This window comes from Eleutherodactylus coqui, chromosome 1 (assembly GCF_035609145.1).
Source record: "Eleutherodactylus coqui strain aEleCoq1 chromosome 1, aEleCoq1.hap1, whole genome shotgun sequence".
NCBI lineage: Eukaryota > Metazoa > Chordata > Amphibia > Anura > Eleutherodactylidae > Eleutherodactylus > Eleutherodactylus coqui.
In genome coordinates, this window is record NC_089837.1 from 175,499,607 (window position 1) to 175,521,941 (window position 22,335).

General features: G+C 42.5%; 1 protein-coding gene across 1 annotated transcript in view; it reads right to left on the bottom strand.

Moving 5' to 3' along the window:
• Positions 1–22,335, bottom strand: part of COL21A1 (collagen type XXI alpha 1 chain) — a 294,411-nt gene that overhangs the window by 22,444 nt on the left and 249,632 nt on the right. Inside the window, exons 20-24 of the mRNA XM_066603971.1 lie at positions 10,019–10,072; positions 6,485–6,538; positions 3,043–3,114; positions 1,406–1,441; positions 441–485 (exon numbers count right to left, since the gene is read on the bottom strand). Of these exons, the coding sequence (XP_066460068.1) occupies positions 441–485; positions 1,406–1,441; positions 3,043–3,114; positions 6,485–6,538; positions 10,019–10,072 (261 nt within the window). The remainder of the gene's footprint in view (positions 1–440; positions 486–1,405; positions 1,442–3,042; positions 3,115–6,484; positions 6,539–10,018; positions 10,073–22,335) is intronic.

The following is a 22,335-nucleotide window of genomic DNA, read 5'->3' on the forward strand; positions in this document are numbered from 1 at the left end:
CACTACCAATCATGAGAACTGTGAACCCAAGGGTCCCCGAATGCATGGAACAGTGATCACGCATGCACACTACTGCTCCATTACTTTCAAAGGGGCTTTCAAAGATATTTAGGTGCTTGAACTCGGCTAACCTTGGCAATCCCATTGAAATGAATGGAGAGGCAATGTGCATTTGTGACTATCATTTATTCTGGGACCTTTGGACCTCTGTTCAAGAGATTAGTGAGTGTCCAACCACTGTAATTCTCTGTGGAACAACCACTTTAAGGTTGGCATAGACATTCAATATCTGTGGTAAGATTGTGTCAATGTAACTAGGATCTGCTGACAAAGGGTATATGCACTATAAATTGTTGTCAGCTCTCACTGGAATAACCTAGGTATTCCAAAAACAGAATAAAGCCAAGAATGTGTTAATATGTATCATGCATCTTTTATACCTTTATTCCTTGATTACCAGAAGGACCAGTCATTCCTTTTTGACCCTTTTAGAAAAAAATGAGATAAAATAAACTGTACATTTTAAACTAAACCTGGTCTGACAATTTAAAAAAAAGCTGTGACTGGCCAAACATTTCCATTGCATGGGAAACAAAGTATTACAGTATGTTCCGACTATTTTAGTGAGTTGAAAACTACAGTATGTAATGCATAGATGGGCCTGGTCAGCAAGAGAGTGCATGGCTCTTTATTAGTGGCTTCCCACTCTGGTTAATATGGTTGGTTCTTGTTCTATTGCCCCCCATCTATCCATATATTCTAATAGGGCATGGAAAGCGGGTTGCATTCATGTGTGAAGAAATGGCTAAAGGTAAAGGTCATCTTGAAGTTTTCTATGAATGAAAGGTTACAGTGACTAAATGGTTTAAAAAAAAAACAAAAAAAAGCCCAACCATTAAGGTAGTAGGGTAATAGTAGGGTATGTCATGGAAGGGCAAAATTTCAGTGTCTGTCTAATATATTAGAGAACAGATAAAATAGTTTGATTTTTGTCTTCACCAAGGATATTTCAACTAATCGTGGCCGATGGCAGAAAACTGGAAAAAGAGTCTTAAAAAATCTACAAAAACACTATAATGTCACTATAATGACACAGATTGTCATTCCACTCTGCCAAATAGATTTTTGTAATGATACTCCCATTATCTGTCTGTAGAGGTAATAAGTAGCCGAAGCACAGAGCAGAGACATAACGGACAGTCATTGACAATAAATCTCATGTTCTTAATAGCTAAACAGTTTTACTGGCTGGCAAGCCTGCAGTCTATATATTCTATACCAAAACTGACTTTGTTGTTGTCATTTTATTCTGTGAATACTTTATTGGTGGAATGGATGACATGTAACGTCCAAGACCGGTAGCGAACAGTAACTACAATATTACAGCAAAATACTGAATTTGTACCTGAAAACCACGTTCTCCTTGATTTCCTTTATCACCCTATGAAAATAAAGTAAAAATCAAAAGTTATAGTAAAAATGAATTTTTCACTGCACTGTAGAGCAAGAAGTTTAGAAAAATAAACAAGAAATAGGGGCCCTCTACTTCAGTTTTCACCTGATGTGTAAAAATAAGACCAGAAACATTAGTAGCTGTCTTGTCTATTATATATTTCCTTATAATTTGGTTTAACTCTATATCAGCATACAAGTGTATGCAGAACATATATAAGTTATGTTATGTTCAAGAAAGTTCTTGTAATGAAGGTAACCCAGTGTTTCCTAAACTTTTCCAGCTGGTAGGACACCTTAAAAATGTTTTATCTCATCGCATCATGTCGAAAAGAAAAATTTGTCAAGGCACCCTGTTTGGGAATTATTGATGTAACCTATGGCAATACTTTTACGCAGGGGCGTAACTATAGGGGATGCGGTTACACCCGAGTCCAGGAGCCTTTGAGGGCCCATAAGGCCATGCTTCTCCATATAGGGAGCCCAACACTATGAATAAACCATTATATTTGGGGGCCCTGTTACAGGTTTTACATTAGGGCCCCGGAGCTTCAAGTTACTCCTCTGCTTTTACGTATTTCATTAAACAGAACATGTCACAGACTCAGGGTAATGTCCTAATAGAGTTATTGTTTACAGCTATAACTTTATGACTATACTCTATGTCAGTGTAATTGCACTAAATAGCCCCCAAGGTTCTGCTCCTTCTGGTTCTATGAGAGTTGCATGTATATTTCCCAAGTTTCCCTCTTTTAGAGGGACACTTCTTACTTTGTAGCCTAATTCCTGTCCATCTAAACTCCCTAATGTCTCTATATTAAACATGATAAATAGATTTGTATTAAAAAAATGCATTATATTTCAGAAAGTGTCCGGCTATTTTCAGTTAGCATTTGGCATATTATTAAATGGTCTGATGCAATTTGGGCCTTAAAAATGCTCTATTTTCAGATGATACTAACCATACGTTAGTGTATATAGTCTGTGGATGAAATACGTTTGGAGGGTATAGACTTGTTCAGACCCAGATTTGTAAGGAATCTTTGATGTGCAGCCTGCACTAAGTATACTGCAATGTTAGCTAATACGACTTTACATAAATCTATTTTCACATGTTGGGAAAAATGGGCACCAATTTTAAAGGGATATTTCAGCCATAAGCATTTATCAGCTACCTATTTTGGGATGGGAGCTATGCATCAATCTTTCGCCTTCCAAGACGTTTTGAGATATGCACTTGGTGAACCACCTGAGCCCTCTCAGCAGGCTAAAAGCTCTGGAAAGATTTATGTAACATTTATCCAATAACTTTTCTGATAGATGAGTCAAAGGCTGCATCACATGATCATTTTCAGAGCTGCTGAATGGCCTTAAACAGATTTTGTAATACCCAATGTGACTGCAGAGAAGCAGGAAGTGCTCTCCTTTAAGTCTTCTTGTTTTGTACTTTGGGTATAACGATACTAGGATATCATAGTGATATTATTAATATAATGGCTCAGGTATGGTGACAGCCATTAGTTAATGCACTGTACTATACTAAATCTGTTAATGAAATCTCACTTCATTGGATAAAAGTTTGCACATTACCTTGACACCTGTAAGTCCAGGAACCCCTCTATATCCTTGTGGACCTGGAAGACCATTGTCCCCCTTTTCACCCTGATAGGTACATTTAGCAGATAGAGATATGTGTAAAAAGCATACAAAATTATAAAACTTATTTAACATATCAAAATATATATTTCTTTATTTCAATATGCATCGTATTCAAGTCATATTCATAAAGTAATTGGGAAAAATATATATTTTATTCTTAGGCCATAATGCATCTTATTTTGTAACCATAAGGTTAGACAAAAAACTAAAATGCTCCAAACATAAACATTGAAAATAGGTTGCTTTTCTAAATTACAAAATAGAAAACTCGAGTTTAAAAGCCTAAGGGCTCATTCACACGGGCGTGGTGTCACTCACTACCTATTATGCATGCGTACTTCCTGTGCGTAAAACGCGGTGAATGGAGGCAATAAAAGTCAATGGACTTTCATTCTTCCATTTACACCTGCCTGTGTGCACTGCATATCGATACGCAGGAGAAATAAATCGCAGCATGCTGTATTTCTCTGAGAATCATATGCAGCCCTTGAATGGGCTCTGAACAGAGCGGGGAATTTAAGAGAAAAAAAAAGACACTGCACATGTTCGTGACGCCAGATTCCTCGGTATACGCAGTGCCAATCGCAGCCTGTAAGCTTACGTTCATATGAATAGGCCCATGTGAGCAAGCCCTTAGATATCTGTCAGTGAAGCTAGACCAAGCACTTAGCCTGGGTGACTTTACACCTGACTGTTATCCCAAGATATATCGCTCGGTGCTTTCACACAGGAGCAATAGTTGTTCAGTGAATGGAGGCAGAGCGCACCGGAGATCTCTTCCAGCCACCCACCTCTATTCACTGTGAACAGGCAGTCATTTAGTAGAAACTGCCTGTTTATACTGAACAAGAACTCACTTGCTAGTTGATTTATTTCAGTGCGCAACCAAGGTGCATTGATTAAAACAGAGTTTAGTTTTACTTTGGTTCATTATCCGTTTGTCAAGTATTAAAAAATGAGAGCCAGCAACTAAAAATCCACTTTCCAGCCAGGAATTAGGACCACACAGTATTATAGTAAGAATCATTCCCTGAATAAGCAGACCTAAAGGGATTTTATGGGATCAATTAAAAATTAGGTCCAGGAGGGAAATGGCATAATATAATAAAAGTAACATTATTAACCTGTTAATATTCTCTTAACTCGAATGCTACCACTCTGATTCTTTCCACTGGTCTTTGCCTACTGTGCTACAGCAATAACATCATGTCAGCACACATGACCAATGCAATCAACGTAAACCAGGAGACTGCTGAGGCCAGGGACTAGCGGTAATAGTCACGTATTATTTTAAACCAGTTCATCACTGACCCAATTTTTTAGATAAAGTAAACAAGTCATCTCTCCTGACATATAAGACATGCTGCGATTTTTTCTTCATGCTTGTAATTTAATTTAATGAGTCTGTATTCAATCCACACTCAGGGCGGCGTCACACGAGCGTATTTTTCCGTGTTTTTGCACACTGAAAAATCTTGCAAGCAAATCGTGAATGGGATCATTCTCTTTCTTGCTGGCGCAAAGAAATAGGTCCTGCTCTATGCTGTGCGCAGATGTCTATGGGAGGTGAGCCAAATATGCCCATGAGAATGCTTCCTTATAAAAATAGACGCTTGGGAATTATCATAGAGAATACTAAGGCTGGCTTCATACAGGTGTAAGCGTATTTATGTGTGCATCTGTACTGCGTATTTGTGTAATGCACGTTGATTTTTTTTCCACGTGTGTGCATATTTTACAGTACTTCTTACGTGCGCATACCCTGTGTATTTGCGTGCGCAAAAGAACATGCAAGCATATCCTTATTGATTTCAATGCACAATTAAGTTTAATTAGTGTAATACCTGCTATTTTCATGTGCAATTAGCATGATAATAGAACATGCTGCAGATTTTTTATGCAAATAAATTGCGCTCGCAAAATATCATCTGAACGAACCCACTGAAATCCATGATTTTTATTCACTGCTTATTGTGCACTTAAATTTTGCAGTGCCAATGCGTTTGTGGGAATAAGCCCTTCGACGTGGCAGAAGAGGTGACAAGTGCTCTTTATCTCTGTGAAAGTTACTTTAATACTGTGTGGTCCTAATTTCTGGCAAGCAAGATTATGTGTACTTGCTTGTTCTCATTTTTTAATGCTTGACACAATAACTCTTTTAATAAAAATCAAATATATATGTTTCCTTTGGATTCAAATGTTGCAAGAGTTGAATAGAAAATATTTTCAGAACAAAATGAAGTTGTACATTATAAGTAATTTAGTTAAAATATTGATGAATTACATTATAAGTAGTTATTTAATATATCGTATTGTTTTTAGGCTCATAACACCTGCTGCAAGCAATAGTAATTTAAAGGGATTTTCCAGGAATTAAAGGGGTTGTACCAGAATTTAAAGTTATCCACAGGATATGGAATAACATGTTGATCAGTTGGGGTCTCACAGCAGGGTATTCTGTGTCCCCCCCTGAACTCTAAAATATTTCTTTATGGTTTGGGCTCTGAATTTGTGTTGCTATAGAGGTTAGGTATTGATCAAGTGAGGGGTCAAACATGTCTCAGCAGCAAACTCAACAGTTCTCAGGAAGGGTCAACATAGTAGTCTGGGCCAGATGGAGAAGAAAAGGAAATAATTTATACTGAGCAGATGTCACCTGTAAGTCACTGAATTTAAGAGGATCTGTCACCTGTCCTGGAATAGTGTATCTATTATAGTTAATCATTTTATTGATAAAAACTAAATTCAGCGCCTAGTGTGCTACTACAGTGATGTATAGGGGAAAGGCAATATTATATGTCGGCTGGTGGGATTTATGTGCCAAGGATGCTTTACAGCCCTCGGACTCATACAATATATATATTGAAGAAATCATGACACTGCCAAATATGGTGAAGTTGACGCTTTGTTCACTAATGTTTAGCAGCATTGCTGAATACAGCCTCACATTTACAATATTTAGGAACGCTGCAATGTCTTAGTTTTTTTTTAACTTTACAGATATGTGATTAAGGTCCCTACATTATTTTTTATATATTTTGTTGTATTTCCACTATTTTATTAGGACTGTAAGGGTACATACACAGAGGCAAGTGCAATATCATGCCAAGAAACGTGGATAGATATTGCACTTTTTAATCTGCGATTTTTGCTTGTGACTGCAATGTGTTTAGCAATCGCAGTTGTACAGAATTTAAGCATGAAACTCACCCATATGAAGACACCATAAAATAAAGAAGTCTGCCCATTTGTACAGTAGCACATTTATGAATGCTACTTCAAAGTGAGGGATTTATGGGACTCAGCACTCAAAGTATAAGGACAGTCACAGTTTTATATAAATAGGATGCAAAAAAAACAATGTCTAACATACCTTTGCACCCAATGAACCGGCTTTCCCTGTTATTCCAGGATCCCCTTTATTTCCCTGTAAAGAAGGGGTTTTCTTAATTTTTTTTAGTGCAGTGTAAAATTACAGTCAGATATAAAAAGAAAGAAAAAACTTTCTTATACTGTATTCTTATTTCTATCATTATACCTAGATATTGTAAAACAATAAAATTCAAAATGATGAATACTCCATAATGGATAGTTTATTGGTGTATGTTAAAGGCTATTGCAATTCCTTTGACATTTAGATAAAGTCAATGGCACTCAAGTATTTGTAATGCCTTTAAAATTAATTTCATAATCCAAAACCTTTGTGCATAAATTAGATAAACACAAGTTGATGCTCTTTTTCTTTCAAAACATGGATGTTCCGGTCCTCCCAGACCTTGATCTCTAGTATTGCTAAATGAGACATAGAGTACGGAAACTCAATCCACTGCCATGGCAGATGGAAAATAATGTTTCTATGTGGCAGATGGAAAACATTCAGAAAAAAAGAGTATTGCTTGATATTTAGCTTATCTATGCATGAAATGATGGATTATGAAATACATTTTAATTGTACTAGAGATATATACCTTGAGTATCGTAAACTAGAAGTCACAGTGGCCTATAAGTCCTTTAAATTTCTTTAGACCTTCACAGAAAAGAACTTTACTGATAATTAAAATGTAACCTTTATTTTTATATATCTAAAAGAGCCATATATGTACATACAAGAAAAAATTCGCTATTAAAAGTTTTCTCGTCCGAAACAATGTGATATGTTCGGACACACAGTAGTGGTCGTTTGTGATTATTTGTTCAGACGTAGAACCACTTTTATTTCTATACCCACATAGCAAAGGGTGTCATAAGTTCTGTAAATCGACACACTCTATTATGCTGGTAGCAATAAGTCCATTAATTTCACTCTCTTTGTAGTATCTGAAAATTTCGTTAGATAGTTATAGCATGACTAACTACATATATGTTATTATTGGAGGCAGGCTAATTCCACGAGTGGAGCTTCGATCTATTTATTCCATCTATTATTCCATCATTATTCCATCAACGTGTTTCTATAACATTAGATGTACGTGTTATTTCATCAGGATTGAAGCTGTTTGGTTAACACCAGTAACCTTTATGATGTTATTTAATTCAATTTAATGTGCTCCAGCCCACATTAATTGGGATATAGTTCACTGCTTTGGTGTCCGTCTTATATTGGGACATCCAGCCTGTTTGTCAGTTTTACTTAAGCTATAGAGATATCACTGCGGCCAGGTCGGCTGCTATGCTAACATCGCAGCCAGTTTGGCTGCTACTGATGCCCTAAACCCGGCGCTAGAGTATTGACTCTCTTCTTTGTATGCCCCGTAAATGTGGGCTTAGTGTGGATAGCTTTGGTGCTCAGCTTGTGTGATTGACAGGCACTTTGCATTAGATGCCTGCCTTACCATTGAATATAATCTGATGCACTACTGTCTGTCTTAGGCCTTAGTCAGACGGGCGCTTTTTCGCGCGATTTGCGCATGCGCATGCGTCCGGCGATTTTTTAAAACCATTGCTTTGCAATGGTATCGGACACTTGAGCGCTTTTTATGCGCTCGTCCGATAAATTATAGAACAGAAATCGCAGATCGCACCTATCTGCAATCTGCGATTCCTATTCTCTTCTCTATATGCGCTCAATGGGGCCGGCGGCAGCAGCGCCGACCCCATTGGGAACATATAGAAGACAAATCATTCTTCTCTGCCACAGCTGTAACATGTAAATGTGGGCTTAGTGTGGATAGCTTAGTGTTCAGCTAATGTTACTAATAGGTACTTTACATTAGATGCCTATTCTATCATCAAATAGAAGCTGATGCATATAATTACTATCTATCTTGACCAACACAGATAGTTTAAGTAAAACTGACAAACAGGCAGGATGTCCCAATATAAGATGGACACCAAAGCAGGGAACTATATCCCAATTAATGTGGGCGGGAGCACATTAAATTGAATTAAATAACATCATAAAGGTTACTGGTGTTAACCAAACAGCTTCCATCCTGATGAAATAACACGTACATCTAATGTTATAGAAACACGTTGATGGAACAATGATGGAATTATAGATGGAATAAATAGATCGAAGCTCCACTCGTGGGAATTAGCCTGCCTCCAATAATAACATATATGGAGTTAGTCATGCTATAACTATCTAATGAAATTTTCAGATACTACAAAGAGAGTGAAATTAATGCACTTATTGCTACCAGCATAATAGAGTGTGTCGATTTACAGAACTTATGACACGCTTTGTTTGTGGGTATAGAAATAAAAGTGGTTCTACGTCTGAACAAATGATCACAAACGACCACTACTGTGTGTCCGAACATAACACATTGTTTCGGACAAGAAAACTTTTAATAGCAAATTTTCTCTTGTATGTACATATATGGCTCTTTTAGATGTATAAAAATAAAGGTTACATTTTAATTATCAGTAAAGTTCTTTTCTGTGAAAGAGTATCGTAAACTAGTAACTTTAAAAATACATTTGATAAGAGGTGGTTAGAAATTGCGCACACATGAAATTTAAAAACACTCTACACATCAAGCATAAATGTTTAAAGCTCACCTGTCATTTCAGATGAGTTTTCAGAAGCTGTTATGTGTGCATGAAGAAAAACACTACTTCTTGCCATTATATCAGACTTGTCTCTTGCATTTTTAGCAGTTTTCCCCTCTGCAGGAGCCATCTCTAATTTTCATGTTTTCTTACCTGAGCTAGTGAGCAGTGACTTATTGTTATGATATGTCCCATACACTACACTGAAAGTTGAAGAGATTTTGCTACCCTATCTCCATCCTTCGTACATAGAGAAGCAGCAGCAAAATAGAGAAGTACTGAGCAGTGAAGAGGCGAGTTCAGTAGCCGCAAGCCAATAAAACTCTTAATACTAGCTGCATCAGCATCTGTATTTGTGTCTCTCTTCTGCTCTCAATTAGTTCCTGTACCCTCAAACCCCTCACCTATCCATAGACGTCCAAGGGCAGTATGCAGTTTTATACCTTACTGAGTTGGTAATCGATCTCATCTCTCAAATCAGTTTGGGTTTTGTTTTTGTTTTTGGGGGGGGGGGGAGATTTAAAAGAGCCTGTTAAGTGTAATTGCTTTATTCTTGTTCTATCACATCCCATTTATCTATACCATTTATTCAAATACTATTTAAATGACTCAGATTTAGACTACTGTGTTGATGCAGCCATGTGAGTTCTTTTCTTTTTGCTAATTGTAATTTCTATACATATTTTGATAGAAAAAATTATATTTTAATTAAAATCATAATTTTCGTTCAATAAAATATATTTTATTTACATAAAAAATATTTTTATTTAGATGACTTTTTTATACTAGCATATTCTGCCTGAGCATGCCACTAGTATTCTCTATAATGGGTATTTACGGTATAACAGGTATTTACAAGGAACATCCTTGGATAGCTTTATCAATTAAAATAAAATTACCCATATGTTGTTACCTTAGGCCCAGATATTCCAGGCGAACCGGGTGGACCTTCTGCTCCTGATATCCCCTGAGATTTAAGAAAAAAAATGTGTTAAAATTCCTAAACTGCAGCAGGAGAGTTATATTTTCTGTGCAAGAATCAGGGCCCATTCAGACAGGCATATCTCCCATCTGTGTGTTATCTGTGTATTTCATGGACAGCACACAGACTCATTAGAGCCAGTTAGGCTATGCACATGAGCACTTTTTATGTTAACCAATGCTCCACGTGAAAAAAACATCTCTGTATGCCCTATTCTGATCCGCATCACAAACAAGAGTAGGATATACAATGTCCATAGCTCCCGCCACTCAGATAGCACATGGACGATGTGAGTGTGAGTTGCTCTTGAGAAGTAACAGCAATGTCCAGTTTATGGGGGTTCCAGAGAAGGTGGAAGGACAGATCCAAATGCTTTCCTTGAGGAGTGGCTGCAAAAGGGCGTTTTGGGAGTGAGACACTTACACCACTCCCTGCTGTGGAGCAAGCGCACAGGGTGCCTACTAAACCACTGCCTCCTGGTCATCCACTATGGCCTGTACTCATTAAAATACTACATTATAGAAACCGAGATATCATTCTCTGTAAAGCTCGAGACAATCTTGATATGACTGTTAATGGAAGCAAGGTTTCTGTATTTCCTGACTATTCAGCTGAGGTTCAGAAGAGACAAATTAAGTTTCTGGATGCAAAATGATGCCTCCAGGCTCTTTTGTTTTAGGGTATTCTATGGTGTATCCAGAAAAGCTGCAAATGATGGTACTGGGAGAATCACACTTCTTTGATACCCCGAAAGAGGTGGTGGTTTGGCTAGACTGTCATAAAAGGCACATCCAGCAAAAGGCTGCTAACTGCTGGTAATGCCAGTCCTGGCGAAGATCATCTGGAACTGCTCTTAAAGGCTGTTACAAACGGTTCGCATTATTTGCATTGAATTATGCCTCTTTCATTTTCCTCAGCCAATGACAAAACCCCAGGATCTGATGGACTGCCAGATGAAGTATACAAAAACTACTGTATTCCTTCATTGCTACAGGTGTTTGAATATTTATGTCAGTCGGTTGGCTACCACCCTCTATGCATGAAGCAGTTATAGTAGTGATGCCCAAGTCAGGAAAGGACCCTGAGTCTTATCCGCTGACATCTTTGTTGACTGTGGATCTCAGGTTGTTAGTGAAGGTCTTGGTGAACGGGCTGGTTCGGGTGGTCAGCTTGGTGGTCCATCCAGATCAGTCAGGTTTCAAACCCTAGAAATCCATGGCAGTTCACAAGTTAGACTGCCCACACTTCTCTGTAAATTTAATTATAAATTATGGGATAAATTAAAAGTTGTTTGGTATAGTGGACTGTACGGAATATACCCTTATTCGGGCATAGGTTGGAGGAGTTAGCTTGTTGGATTGGAGATGTGGATGTCAGCAGGGGTTATATAAGTGCATTAATTATTATCCTCTGTGGTGTTTAAGTCTTTTAAGCAGTTACAAGAGGATTTTCAACTACTCCGCAGATGTTTTTACCAATATTTACAACCACGTCATGCCTTCTGTATTCAATGTAGAAAGTCTTATCTGCGGCTTCAGGGAAATGCTATCATAGATACACTGGCTGCAGAGTGTTCCACAACTAAAAATAATCCCAACTCTATATAAGTGACTTCTACAGGATTTTTTGTCCAGATATGTTTTGTTGCTTAAAAATAAATGGGAGGAAGATGTGGGACTTATCACTGATGAGCATAAAGAAGAAAAATATGTTTCTCAAATGGAAAGGGGTGGATATCTAAAGAAGAATATAATGCAGTCTCTTGAAACTGTAGGGCAAGTGTCAGAATAGCTAAAGCTAATAATGAATTGAGGCTTGCAACAGAGGCCAAGTGCAATTAAAAAGGATTTGGGGGTATGTCAGAAGCAGAAAGAAAAGTCAAAGATGCTATAGGATGTTTACAGAATGAAAATGGTGAATTGGTTAAAATTAATGTTGAGAAGGCCGAACTTCTAAATTGCTATTTTGTATCTATATTCTTTCAGAAAGCAGATGTAACATCAACTAATCTTCTTGGTGCTATTGAAGGAATAAAAGAATGCAGGCTATCTATAAGCAGAGATATGGTGAGTAAACACTTAGCTAACTTAAATGAATTCAAGTCTCCAGGCTCAGGTGAATTACATCCCAGTATATAAAAGGAAGCAGCGGAGGTAATTGCTAAACCACTCGCTGTAATCTTTGAAAATTCCTGGAGAACAAGGGAAAAAGGTGGACCCAGGAAACTACAGGCATGTGAGCCTGACTTCTATGCCAGGAAGGATCTTTGAATAAATTATTAAACAGCATGTATGCAAGTACTTGGATGAGAATTAACCAGAGCCAGCATGGGTTTGTAACAAGCAAGTCATGCCAGACAAATTCAATTTCTTTCTATGACAGAATCACTGACTGGGTTCATCATAGAAATACAGTAGAAATAGTATATCTTGCCTTTAGTAAAGCATTTGACAAAGCATCTCATATCATCCTTATTTTAAAAAAAAACATATATGGGATCAACAAGGCAACTGTTAGGTGGATTCACAACTGGTTGAGTGATTGTACTCAAAGAGTGGTCATAAATGGCTGCGAATCCAGTTGGAAGAATGTATCAAATGGGGGACCACAAGGCTCAGTCCTGATACTAGTGTTGTTCAACATTTTTATAAATGATCTGGAGGAAGAAATTTAGGGGAAACTGATCAAATTTGTCTACGACACAAAGCTAGGAGGGATATCTAATACTAGAGAAGAGAGAGAGGTTTCAGAAAGATCTAGAAAAGCTTGAACAGTGGGTGGCAACTAACAGAATGGCAGTTTTTGATCTAAAAATATGGGAATAGAGGTTAAAGCAAGTTTGTTTCAATAGTTCGGTTCAATGCGTTTCTGTTGAATGAAAGGAACCACTTACTTGTGACAGAGAAAACAAACTTCTAAAAGAGAATGCTTAATCAGAAGGTAACAATAACCCAACTTATGCAGGAGTGCACGGGACGAGGGGGTTCTCCCCTGCGAGACCCACTTTCATTGGAGGAAGTACCTTGAGATTCAAATCACTAGAAATAAAAGACCTAGACACTATCTTAAGTTAAAGAATGGAATTCGTTTATTTTTCTTTTCTTATTGTGCTTTCACTCTTTCCTATACTCAGTTAAATAACCTAAATAGATGCTGAACCTCAAGATGATGAAGTAAGAAAAATGAAAGAAAGTAGCAAAAATAACAAAACAGTGCAGCAGACCCATGGTCTCCAGCCTACTATCTAGGCTGCTGCTGTTCTCAGAGAGTCTTTGGTGGGATTTAGCCAGGTTCTGCATATTGCATTATATTGGTTGATTTCCAAGTAATGTTTTTGAATACTGTCTTCTCAATATCTGCAGATATACGAGTGTGCTAGTTGTACCAAGCGGAAAATGGACTATTTTTGCAAAAAGAAAACAGTACCACAATACACAACATGTTGTATGTTGGGACTAGGGGTTAGCATTGATTTATTTGTACTTTTGATTTGTCTTTTACAAAAAGTAAAAAATTAATAATCCGATTAAAAAAAAAAAGTATATCTTTTGATTTGAACATACACAATAATAGAACACAATTGAAATACACATAGACCTAATTAAAGGCAAAGGTAAATAATCATATGAAAGCTGCTACCGTAATGATGATCTTATATATTCCGTGGGGCCCTTGCAGTATATTTTAGCAGTGCAAGAAACCTTAAGTCCAGTCACTGGATGCAAGTTATGTTCATAGCAAATATTTCTGCCTTAGGGCTCCGTCACACGGGCGCATCGGCACCCGTGTTACTGCAGGTAGCAGACGGCCATACCTGAAGACGGACATCTCTCTGCAGCGCCGGAGGAAAGAACATGTAACCGGCTTCATTGCCGGTCATGTGTTCTTCTTTCATCAGCGCTGCAGAGAGACGTCCGTCTTCAGGTAGGGCCGTCTTCTTTCTGCAGTAACGGCTCAGTCACACGGGCGCATTGGCGCCGGTGCACGGGTGCCTATGCACCCGTGTGACTGAGCCCTGAGCCGTTACTGCAGAGAGAAGACGGCCGTACCTGAAGATGGACGTCTCTCTGCAGCGCTGATGAAAGAACACATGACGGCAATGGAGCCGGTCACATGTTCTTTCCTCGGGCGCTGCAGAGAGACATCCGTCTTCAGGTACGGCCGTCTGCTACCTGCAGTAACACGGGCGTCGATGCGCCCGTGTGACTGAGCCCATAGTCTGTAACGACACAGTAGTTCATTGCTTACCTTTCATTGTATGGCAAGCACCATTAGCCTGAACTTACATTTCTCTGCTTGTTATGATCCTGGGTAGCCTTTAATTTACTTACAATAACCAGTGGTTTCAAAGATACAAAAAATTACTATTATAGAAAATTCACGGAATAACTTAGTTTGCTAATCAATCTGATTGATATTGAAATGCAAAATGTGAATTGGCTTCATATTTGGACAGATATGTGTGATCCTGCTCTTCTTTTATATATTTTTATTTAGTCTCTGATGGATTTACCAGAGAAGTGTTTAGATATCTATTAGAGCTTTGGTTGTTCTCCTTTAGAGACTCTTAGTTCCAAGAACAATTTGGAATAGAAATCAGTTATTCCAAAGTCAGAATTTCCAAAAGGGAATTCCCAAAGTCTTGCTTCATCTGGAGTTGATATAGTTATTATTTCTATTTTAACCTAATATTTCCCACAATATCTAAGAATATCTAAAACTGTAAAACATGTTATATAAAATATGAATAGATATCTGAATGCAAGTATTGTATTATGAATATCAAGGGGAAACATAAAGATACCATATGCTGACAAGCAATGCTAACATGAGAAAACTTGGCAGCAGTGGGGTATATTTACTTAGGTTGGTGTCACACAGGCTTCGGGCTTATTACCAGGAGTGTTTATCGGCCGCTGTTTTCATGGCCAACCGATATACGCTACCATCTGAGCTGTCTTTCCCTCCCCCTCGCTGGCTCTCTGCCTCTCTCTTCCCCTCTGGCTGTTTGTAATATGAGGGGGCGGGGTGGGAGCAGAGCTTAGCCAATATAGGCTTGTGTAAATAAGCCCTTAACCAAATATAAGCACACATTTGCTCTGCATATTTGTGCAATGGGCGTTCCGTATTTGTGTGCACATGTGTTTGTTTTACTGTACTTTTTGCGCGCTAATCGTGCACATTTACACACTAAAAATAGCATGCAACCATGCTCCCATTCATTGAAATGGGCAATTAGTGTAATTAGTTCAATATGTGTTCCTTTCCTGTGGAAATATGCAGTAAAACATTGCATGCTGTGTATTTTTGGCCGCCTGCAAATGGGCGGGTCGGATCCGTCGGCGAGGATTCTCGTCGTGGGACCCGACCCGAGCGCCTGCAGAGAGCAGCGCGTACTCACCCGCGTCCCGCAGCTCCGGCTCTTTCATGTGCCGGCTGCCGAGCAGCCAGCGCATGCGCAGACCGGAGACGGCGGCGGGTGAGTGACGTTTCTGAAGTACAGAAATAGGACATGCTGCGGTTTGAGATTTTGCATGGCCAAACCGCGGCCCATATGCATAGGATTGTGTTTGTTAATGCATTCCTATGCAGGCTTCCAGCGACGGAAACCCCGCGGGAAATCCCGCCGCAGAATTTCCGCCCGTGTGCAGGCACCCTTTTTGTGCAAACAAAATGCGCACCCAAAATATGCTTATGTGAACAAATCCATTAAATCAATGGGTTCTATTCACTGCATATTGCACCCACAAAACTTCGGGGGGTATCATTTGCTGTGCAAATATGTTTGTGTGAATCCAGCCTAAGTAAATACTATGCCTACCTACGAGCAAAAAAAATTTAAGTAGATGCAAGCCTTTAAATACATTTAATGCATCCGGCAGCACCTCCGTGCACCAAGGTTTTTGATATAATCTACACTAGTTTCTGTTAGGGACTAGGGATGAGCGAGCATACTCGTCCAAGCTTGATGCTCGTTCGAATATTAGGGTGTTCGAGATGCTCGTTACTCGAGGCGAGTACCACGCGATGTTCGAGTTACTTTCACTTTCATCTCTGAGAAATTTGCGCGCTTTTCTGGTCAATAGAAAGACAGGGAAGGCATTACAACTTCCCCCTGCGACGTTCCAGCCCTATACCACCCCCCTGCAGTGAGTGGCTGGGGAGATCAGATGACACCCCAGTATTTAAATCTGCCCCGCCCGCAGCTCACCACAGATGCATGCTGACATAGATCAGGGAAAGTGCTGCTGATGCTGCTGCTGCTGTTGCTATAGGGAGAGTGTTAGGTGTTATTTTAGTCTTCAAGAACCCCAATGGTCCTTCTTAGGGCCACATCTGACCGTGTGCAGTACTGTTGAGGCTGCTGGGAGCAGTGTTGCACAATTTTTATTTTTTTTTGTATATCGGGCGTGCAGACCATAGCGTCCTCAGTCTGCAGTCATTTCACAGAGTATAGGGGCAGTACTGGTGAGGCAGGGTCAGTGGTACAGGAAAAGAGGTATACTGGCTATATAGGCAGTGGGCTTTTTCCCAAAAAGTTCAAAAAAATACTGTATTTGACCTGCCTGTCACTGCCTTCAGTTTACTGCGTCTCTGCTGGGGGTAGTAGTTGGTGAATTAATACCCAGCCTTGCACATAATTGTTGCCTGCCTCTGTAGTGCATTACGTATGCGAAGTTAGCCTCCAACAGGGAAATCGAAATACAGTGTATATCACAGGCAGTGTGGTTGTTCCCAAAAACTTCAAAACAATACTGTACTTGGCCTGCCTGTCACTGCCTTCAGTTTACTGCGTCTCTGCTGGGGGTAGTAGTTGGTGAATTAATACCCAGCCTTGCGCATAATTGTTGCCTGCCTCTGCAGTGCGTTACGTACGCGAAGTCAGCCTCCCACAGGGAAATCAAAATACAGTGTATATCACAGGCAATGTGGTTGTTCCCAAAAAGTTCAAAAAAATACTGTATTTGGCCTGCCTGTCACTGCCTTCAGTTTACTGCGTCTCTGCTGGGGGTAGTAGTTGGTGAATTAATACCCAGCCTTGCGCATAATTGTTGCCTGCCTCTGTAGTGCGTTACGTACGCGAAGTTAGCCTCCAACAGGGAAATCGAAATACAGACTATATCACAGGCAGTGTGGTTGTTCCCAAAAACTTCAAAAAAATACTGTATTTGGCCTGCCTGTCACTGCCTTCAGTTTACTGCGTCTCTGCTGGGGGCAGTAATTGGTGAATTAATACTCAGCCTTGCACATAATTGTTTCCTGCCTCTGCAGTGCGTTACGTACGCGAAGTTAGCCTCCAACAGGGAAATCGAAATACAGTGTATATCACAGGCAGTGTGATTGTTCCCAAAAACTTCATAAAAATACTGTATTTGGCCTGCCTATCACTGCCTTCAGTTTACTGCATCTCTGCTGGGGGTAGTAGTTGGTAAATTAATACCCAGCCTTGCGCATAATTGTTTCCTGCCTCTGCAGTGCGTTACGTACGCAAAGTCAGCCTCCAACCACAGGCCAATAAGCGGCACATTTAATTACAGCGTTCTGTTTCTGCTCTACTCGTAATACACCATGCTGAGGGGTAGGGGTAGGCCTAGAGGACGTGGACGGGGGCGAGAACGCGGGGGCCCAAGTCAGGGTGTGGGCACAGGCCGAGCTCCTGGTCCAGGTGTATCGCAGCCGGCTGCTGCGGGATTAGGAGAGAGGCAAGTTTCTGGGGTCCCCAGATTCATCTCACAATTAATAGGTCCACGCGGTAGACCTTTATTAGAAAATGAGCAGTGTGAGCAGGTCCTGTCGTGGATGGCAGAAAGTGCATCCAGCAATCTATCGACCACACAGTCTTCTAGGCCGTCCACAGCTGCAACTCTGAATCCTCTGGCTGCTGCTCCTCCTTCCTCCCAGCCTCCTCACTCCATGAAAATGACACATCCTGAGGAGCAGGCAGACTCCCAGGAACTGTTCTCGTGCCCCTGCCAAGATTGGGCAGCAATGGTTCCTCTCCCACCAGAGGAGTATATCGTGACCAATGCCCAACCTTTGAAAAGTTCCCGGGGTCCGGGGGATGAGGCTGGGGACTTCCGGCAACTGTCTTAAGAGCTTTCAGTGGGTGAGGAGGACGATGACGATGAGACACAGTTGTCTATAAGTGAGGTAGTAGTAAGGGCAGTAAGTCCAAGGGAGGAGCGCACAGAGGATTCGGAGGAAGAGCAGCTGGACGATGAGGTGACTGACCCCACCTGGTTTGCTACGCCTACTGAGGACAGGTCTTCAGAGGGGGAGGCAAGTGCAGCAGCAGGGCAGGTTGGAAGAGGCAGTGCGGTGTCCAGGGGTAGAGGCAGGGCCAGACCGAATAATCCACCAACTGTTTCCCAAAGCGCCCCACCCTGCAGAGGCCGAGGTACTCAATGGTGTGGCAGTTTTTCACTGAGAGTGCAGACGACCGACGAACTGTGGTGTGCAAGGTTTGTCGCGCCAAGATCAGCTGGGAAGCCACCACCACCAGCCTCACCACCACCAGCCTGCGCAGGCATATGATGGCCAAGCACCCCACAAGGTGGGACGAAGGCCGTTCACCGCCTCCGGTTTGCACCACTGCCTCTCCCCCTGTGCCCCAACCTGCCACTGAGATCCAACCCCCCTCTCAGGACACAGGCACGACCGTCTCCCGGCCTGCACCCACACGCTCACCTTCGCTGTTCTTGGCCCCATCCAGCAATGTCTCTCAGCGCAGCGTCCAGCCATCACTAGCGCAACTGTTTGAGCGTAAGCGCAAGTACGCCGCCACGCACCCGCACACTCAAGCGTTAAACATGCACATAGCCAAATTGATCAGCCTGGAGATGCTGCCGTATAGGCTTGTGGAAACGGAGGCTTTCAAAAACATGATGGCTGCGGCGGCCCCGCGCTACTCGGTTCCCAGTCGCCACTACTTTTCCCGATGTGCCGTCCCAGCCCTGCACGACCACGTCTCCCGCAACATTGTACGCGCCCTCACCAACGCGGTTACTGCCAAGGTCCACTTAACAATGGACACGTGGACAAGCACAGGCGGGCAGGGCTACTATATCTCCCTGACGGCACATTGGGTGAATTTAGTGGAGGCTGGGACCGAGTCAGAGTCTGGGACCGCTCACGTCCTACCCACCCCCAGAATTGCGGGCCCCAGCTCGGTGGTGGTATCTGCGGCGGTGTATGCTTCCTCCACTAAACCACCTTCCTCCTCCTCCTCCTACGCAACCTCTGTCTCGCAATGAAATGAGTCAGCAACAGCACGTCGGCACCAGTCTGTGTCGCGCGGGGTGTCAGCACAGCGGTGGGCAAGCGTCAGCAGGCCGTGCTGAAACTACTCAGCTTAGGAGAGAAGAGGCACACGGCCCACGAACTGCTGCAGGGTCTGACAGAGCAGACCGACCGCTGGCTTTCGCCGCTGAGCCTCCAACCGGGCATGGTCGGGTGTGACAACGGCCGTAACCTGGTGGCGGCTCTGCAGCTCGGCAGCCTGACGCACGCGCCATGCCTGGCCCACGTCTTTAATTTGGTGGTTCAGCGGTTTCTGAAAAGCTACCCACGCTTGTCAGACCTGCTCGGAAAGGTGCGCTGGCTCTGCGCACATTTCCGCAGGTCCAACACGGACGCTGCCACTCTGCGGACCCTGCAACATCGGTTTAATCTGCCAGTGCACCGACTGCTGTGCGACGTGCCCACACGGTGGAACTCTACGCTCCACATGTTGGCCAGGCTCTATGAGCAGCGTAGAGCTATAGTGGAATACCAACTCCAACATGGGCGGCGCAGTGGGAGTCAGCCTCCTCAATTCTTTACAGAAGAGTGGGCCTGGTTGGCAGACATCTGCCAGGTCCTTGGAAACTTTGAGGAGTCTACCCAGATGGTGAGCGGCGATGCTGCAATCATTAGCATCACCATTCCTCTCCTATGCCTCTTGAGAAGTTCCCTGCAAAGCATAAGGGCAGATGCTTTGTGCTCGGAAACGGAGGCGGGGGAAGACAGTATGCCGCTGGATAGTCAGAGCACCCTCATGTCTATATCTCAGCGCGTTAAGGAGGAGGAGGAGCAGGAGGAGGGGGAGGAGCATGAGGAAGAGGGGGAAGAGACAGCTTGGCCCACTGCTGAAGGTACCCATGCTGCTTGCCTGTCATCCTTTCAGCGTGTATGGCCTGAGGAGGAGGAGGAGGAGGAGGAGGAGGATCCTGAAAGTGATCTTCCTAGTGAGGACAGCCATGTGTTGCGTACAGGTACCCTGGCACACATGGCGGACTTCATGTTAGGATGCCTTTCTCGTGACCCTCGCGTTACACGCATTCTGGCCACTACGGATTACTGGGTGTACACACTGCTCAACCCACGGTATAAGGAGAACCTTTCCACTCTCATACCCGAATAGGAAAGGGGTTCGAGAGTGATGCTATACCACAGGACCCTGGCGGACAAACTGATGGTAAAATTCCCATCCGACAGTGCTAGTGGCCGAAGGCGCAGTTCCGAGGGCCAGGTAGCAGGGGAGGCGCGGAGATCAGTCAGCATGTACAGCGCAGGCAGGGGAACACTCTCCAAGGCCTTTGCCAGCTTTATAGCTCCCCAGCAAGACTGTGTCACCGGTCCCCAGTCAAGGCTGAGTCGGCGGGAGCACTGTAAAAGGATGGTGAGGGAGTACGTAGCCGATCGCACAACTGTCCTCCGTGACGCCTCTGCTCCCTACAACTACTGGGTGTCGAAGCTGGACACGTGGCCTGAACTCGCGCTGTATGCCCTGGAGGTGCTTGCTTGTCCTGCGGCTAGCGTCTTGTCAGAGAGGGTGTTTAGTGCGGCTGGGGGAATCATCACGGATAAGCGTACCCGCCTGTCAACTGACAGTGCCAACAGGCTTACACTCAAGATGAACAAAGCCTGGATTTCCCCAGACTTCTCTTTTCCACCAGCGGACAGCAGCCGTACCTAAACAATACGTAGGCCGCACCCGCGGATGGAAGCATTGTTCTCTATCACCATAAAAAACGGGGACCTTTTAGCTTCATCAATCTGTGTATTATATTCATCCTCCTCCTTCGGAAACCTCACGTAATCACGCCGAACGGGCAATTTTTCTTAGGCCCACAAGGCTCAGTCATATGACTTTTGTAAACAATGTTTATACGTTTCAATTCTCATTAAAGCGTTGAAACTTGCACCTGAACCAATTTTTATTTTAACTGGGCTGCCTCCAGGCCTAGTTACAAATTAAGCCACATTAACCAAAGCGATTGATGGATTTCACCTGCCCTCTTGGTTGGGCATGGGCAATTTTTTCTGAGGTACATTTGTGCTGTTGGTACACCAATTTTTTTGGGCCATCGCCTACAGTGTAATCCTAGTAATTTTCATGGGCTTCGCCTGCACTCATGCTGCAGCAAGGTGTGTGGGGTTGGCCTACACTTTTGCTACATAAATGTAACTGGGGCCTTGTCTTTACTGCAACTACTGAAATGTAAAAGAGACTGTTATCTCCCTAAACTGCTGCAATGGGAATGTTACTGTGGCCTGTCTTGACTGCTACTACTACTGAAATGGAACTAATACTGTGCTCCCCCTATACTGCTGCTTCGGAATTGTTACTGGGGCCTGTCTTGACTGCTACTATTACTGAAATGGAACTAAGACTGTGTTCCCCCTATACTGCTGTTTCGGAATTGTTACTGGGGCCTGTCTGGACTGCTACTACTACTGAAATGGAACTAATACTGTGCTCCCCCTATAATGCTGCTAGTGATATGTTACTGGGGTCTGTCCCTAATGCTACCGCTGAAATGTTACTAATTCTGGGCTCTGCCTATACCGCTGCTACTGCTATGTCACTGGGGTGTGGAAACGGAGGCTTCCCAAAGACATGATGGCGGCGAGGCCATTTCCCACCAACGCGGTTACTGTTAAGGTGCATATAACCACGGACACATGGAGAGGACACGTAGTGCCTCAAAAAAATCCCCCTCCTCCTCCAACAATGAAAACATTCTTGGCAAATACCTTTGCATTGGTCCGTCTGGTGTCAGTCCAAGAATTTCACCTTTACCGACACAACAAGAGAGCCCCCCCACCATCCCCCCGCCACGGCCCACTTAATCCTGGCCACATTCCGAAAGCCAACTAAATAAAACCGCGCTACTAGGTCCGTAGTTGCCACCACATTCCCACCGACGCGGTTACTGTTAAGGTACATATTACCAGTCTGACTGGGGCATGCACTGTGGGCCGAA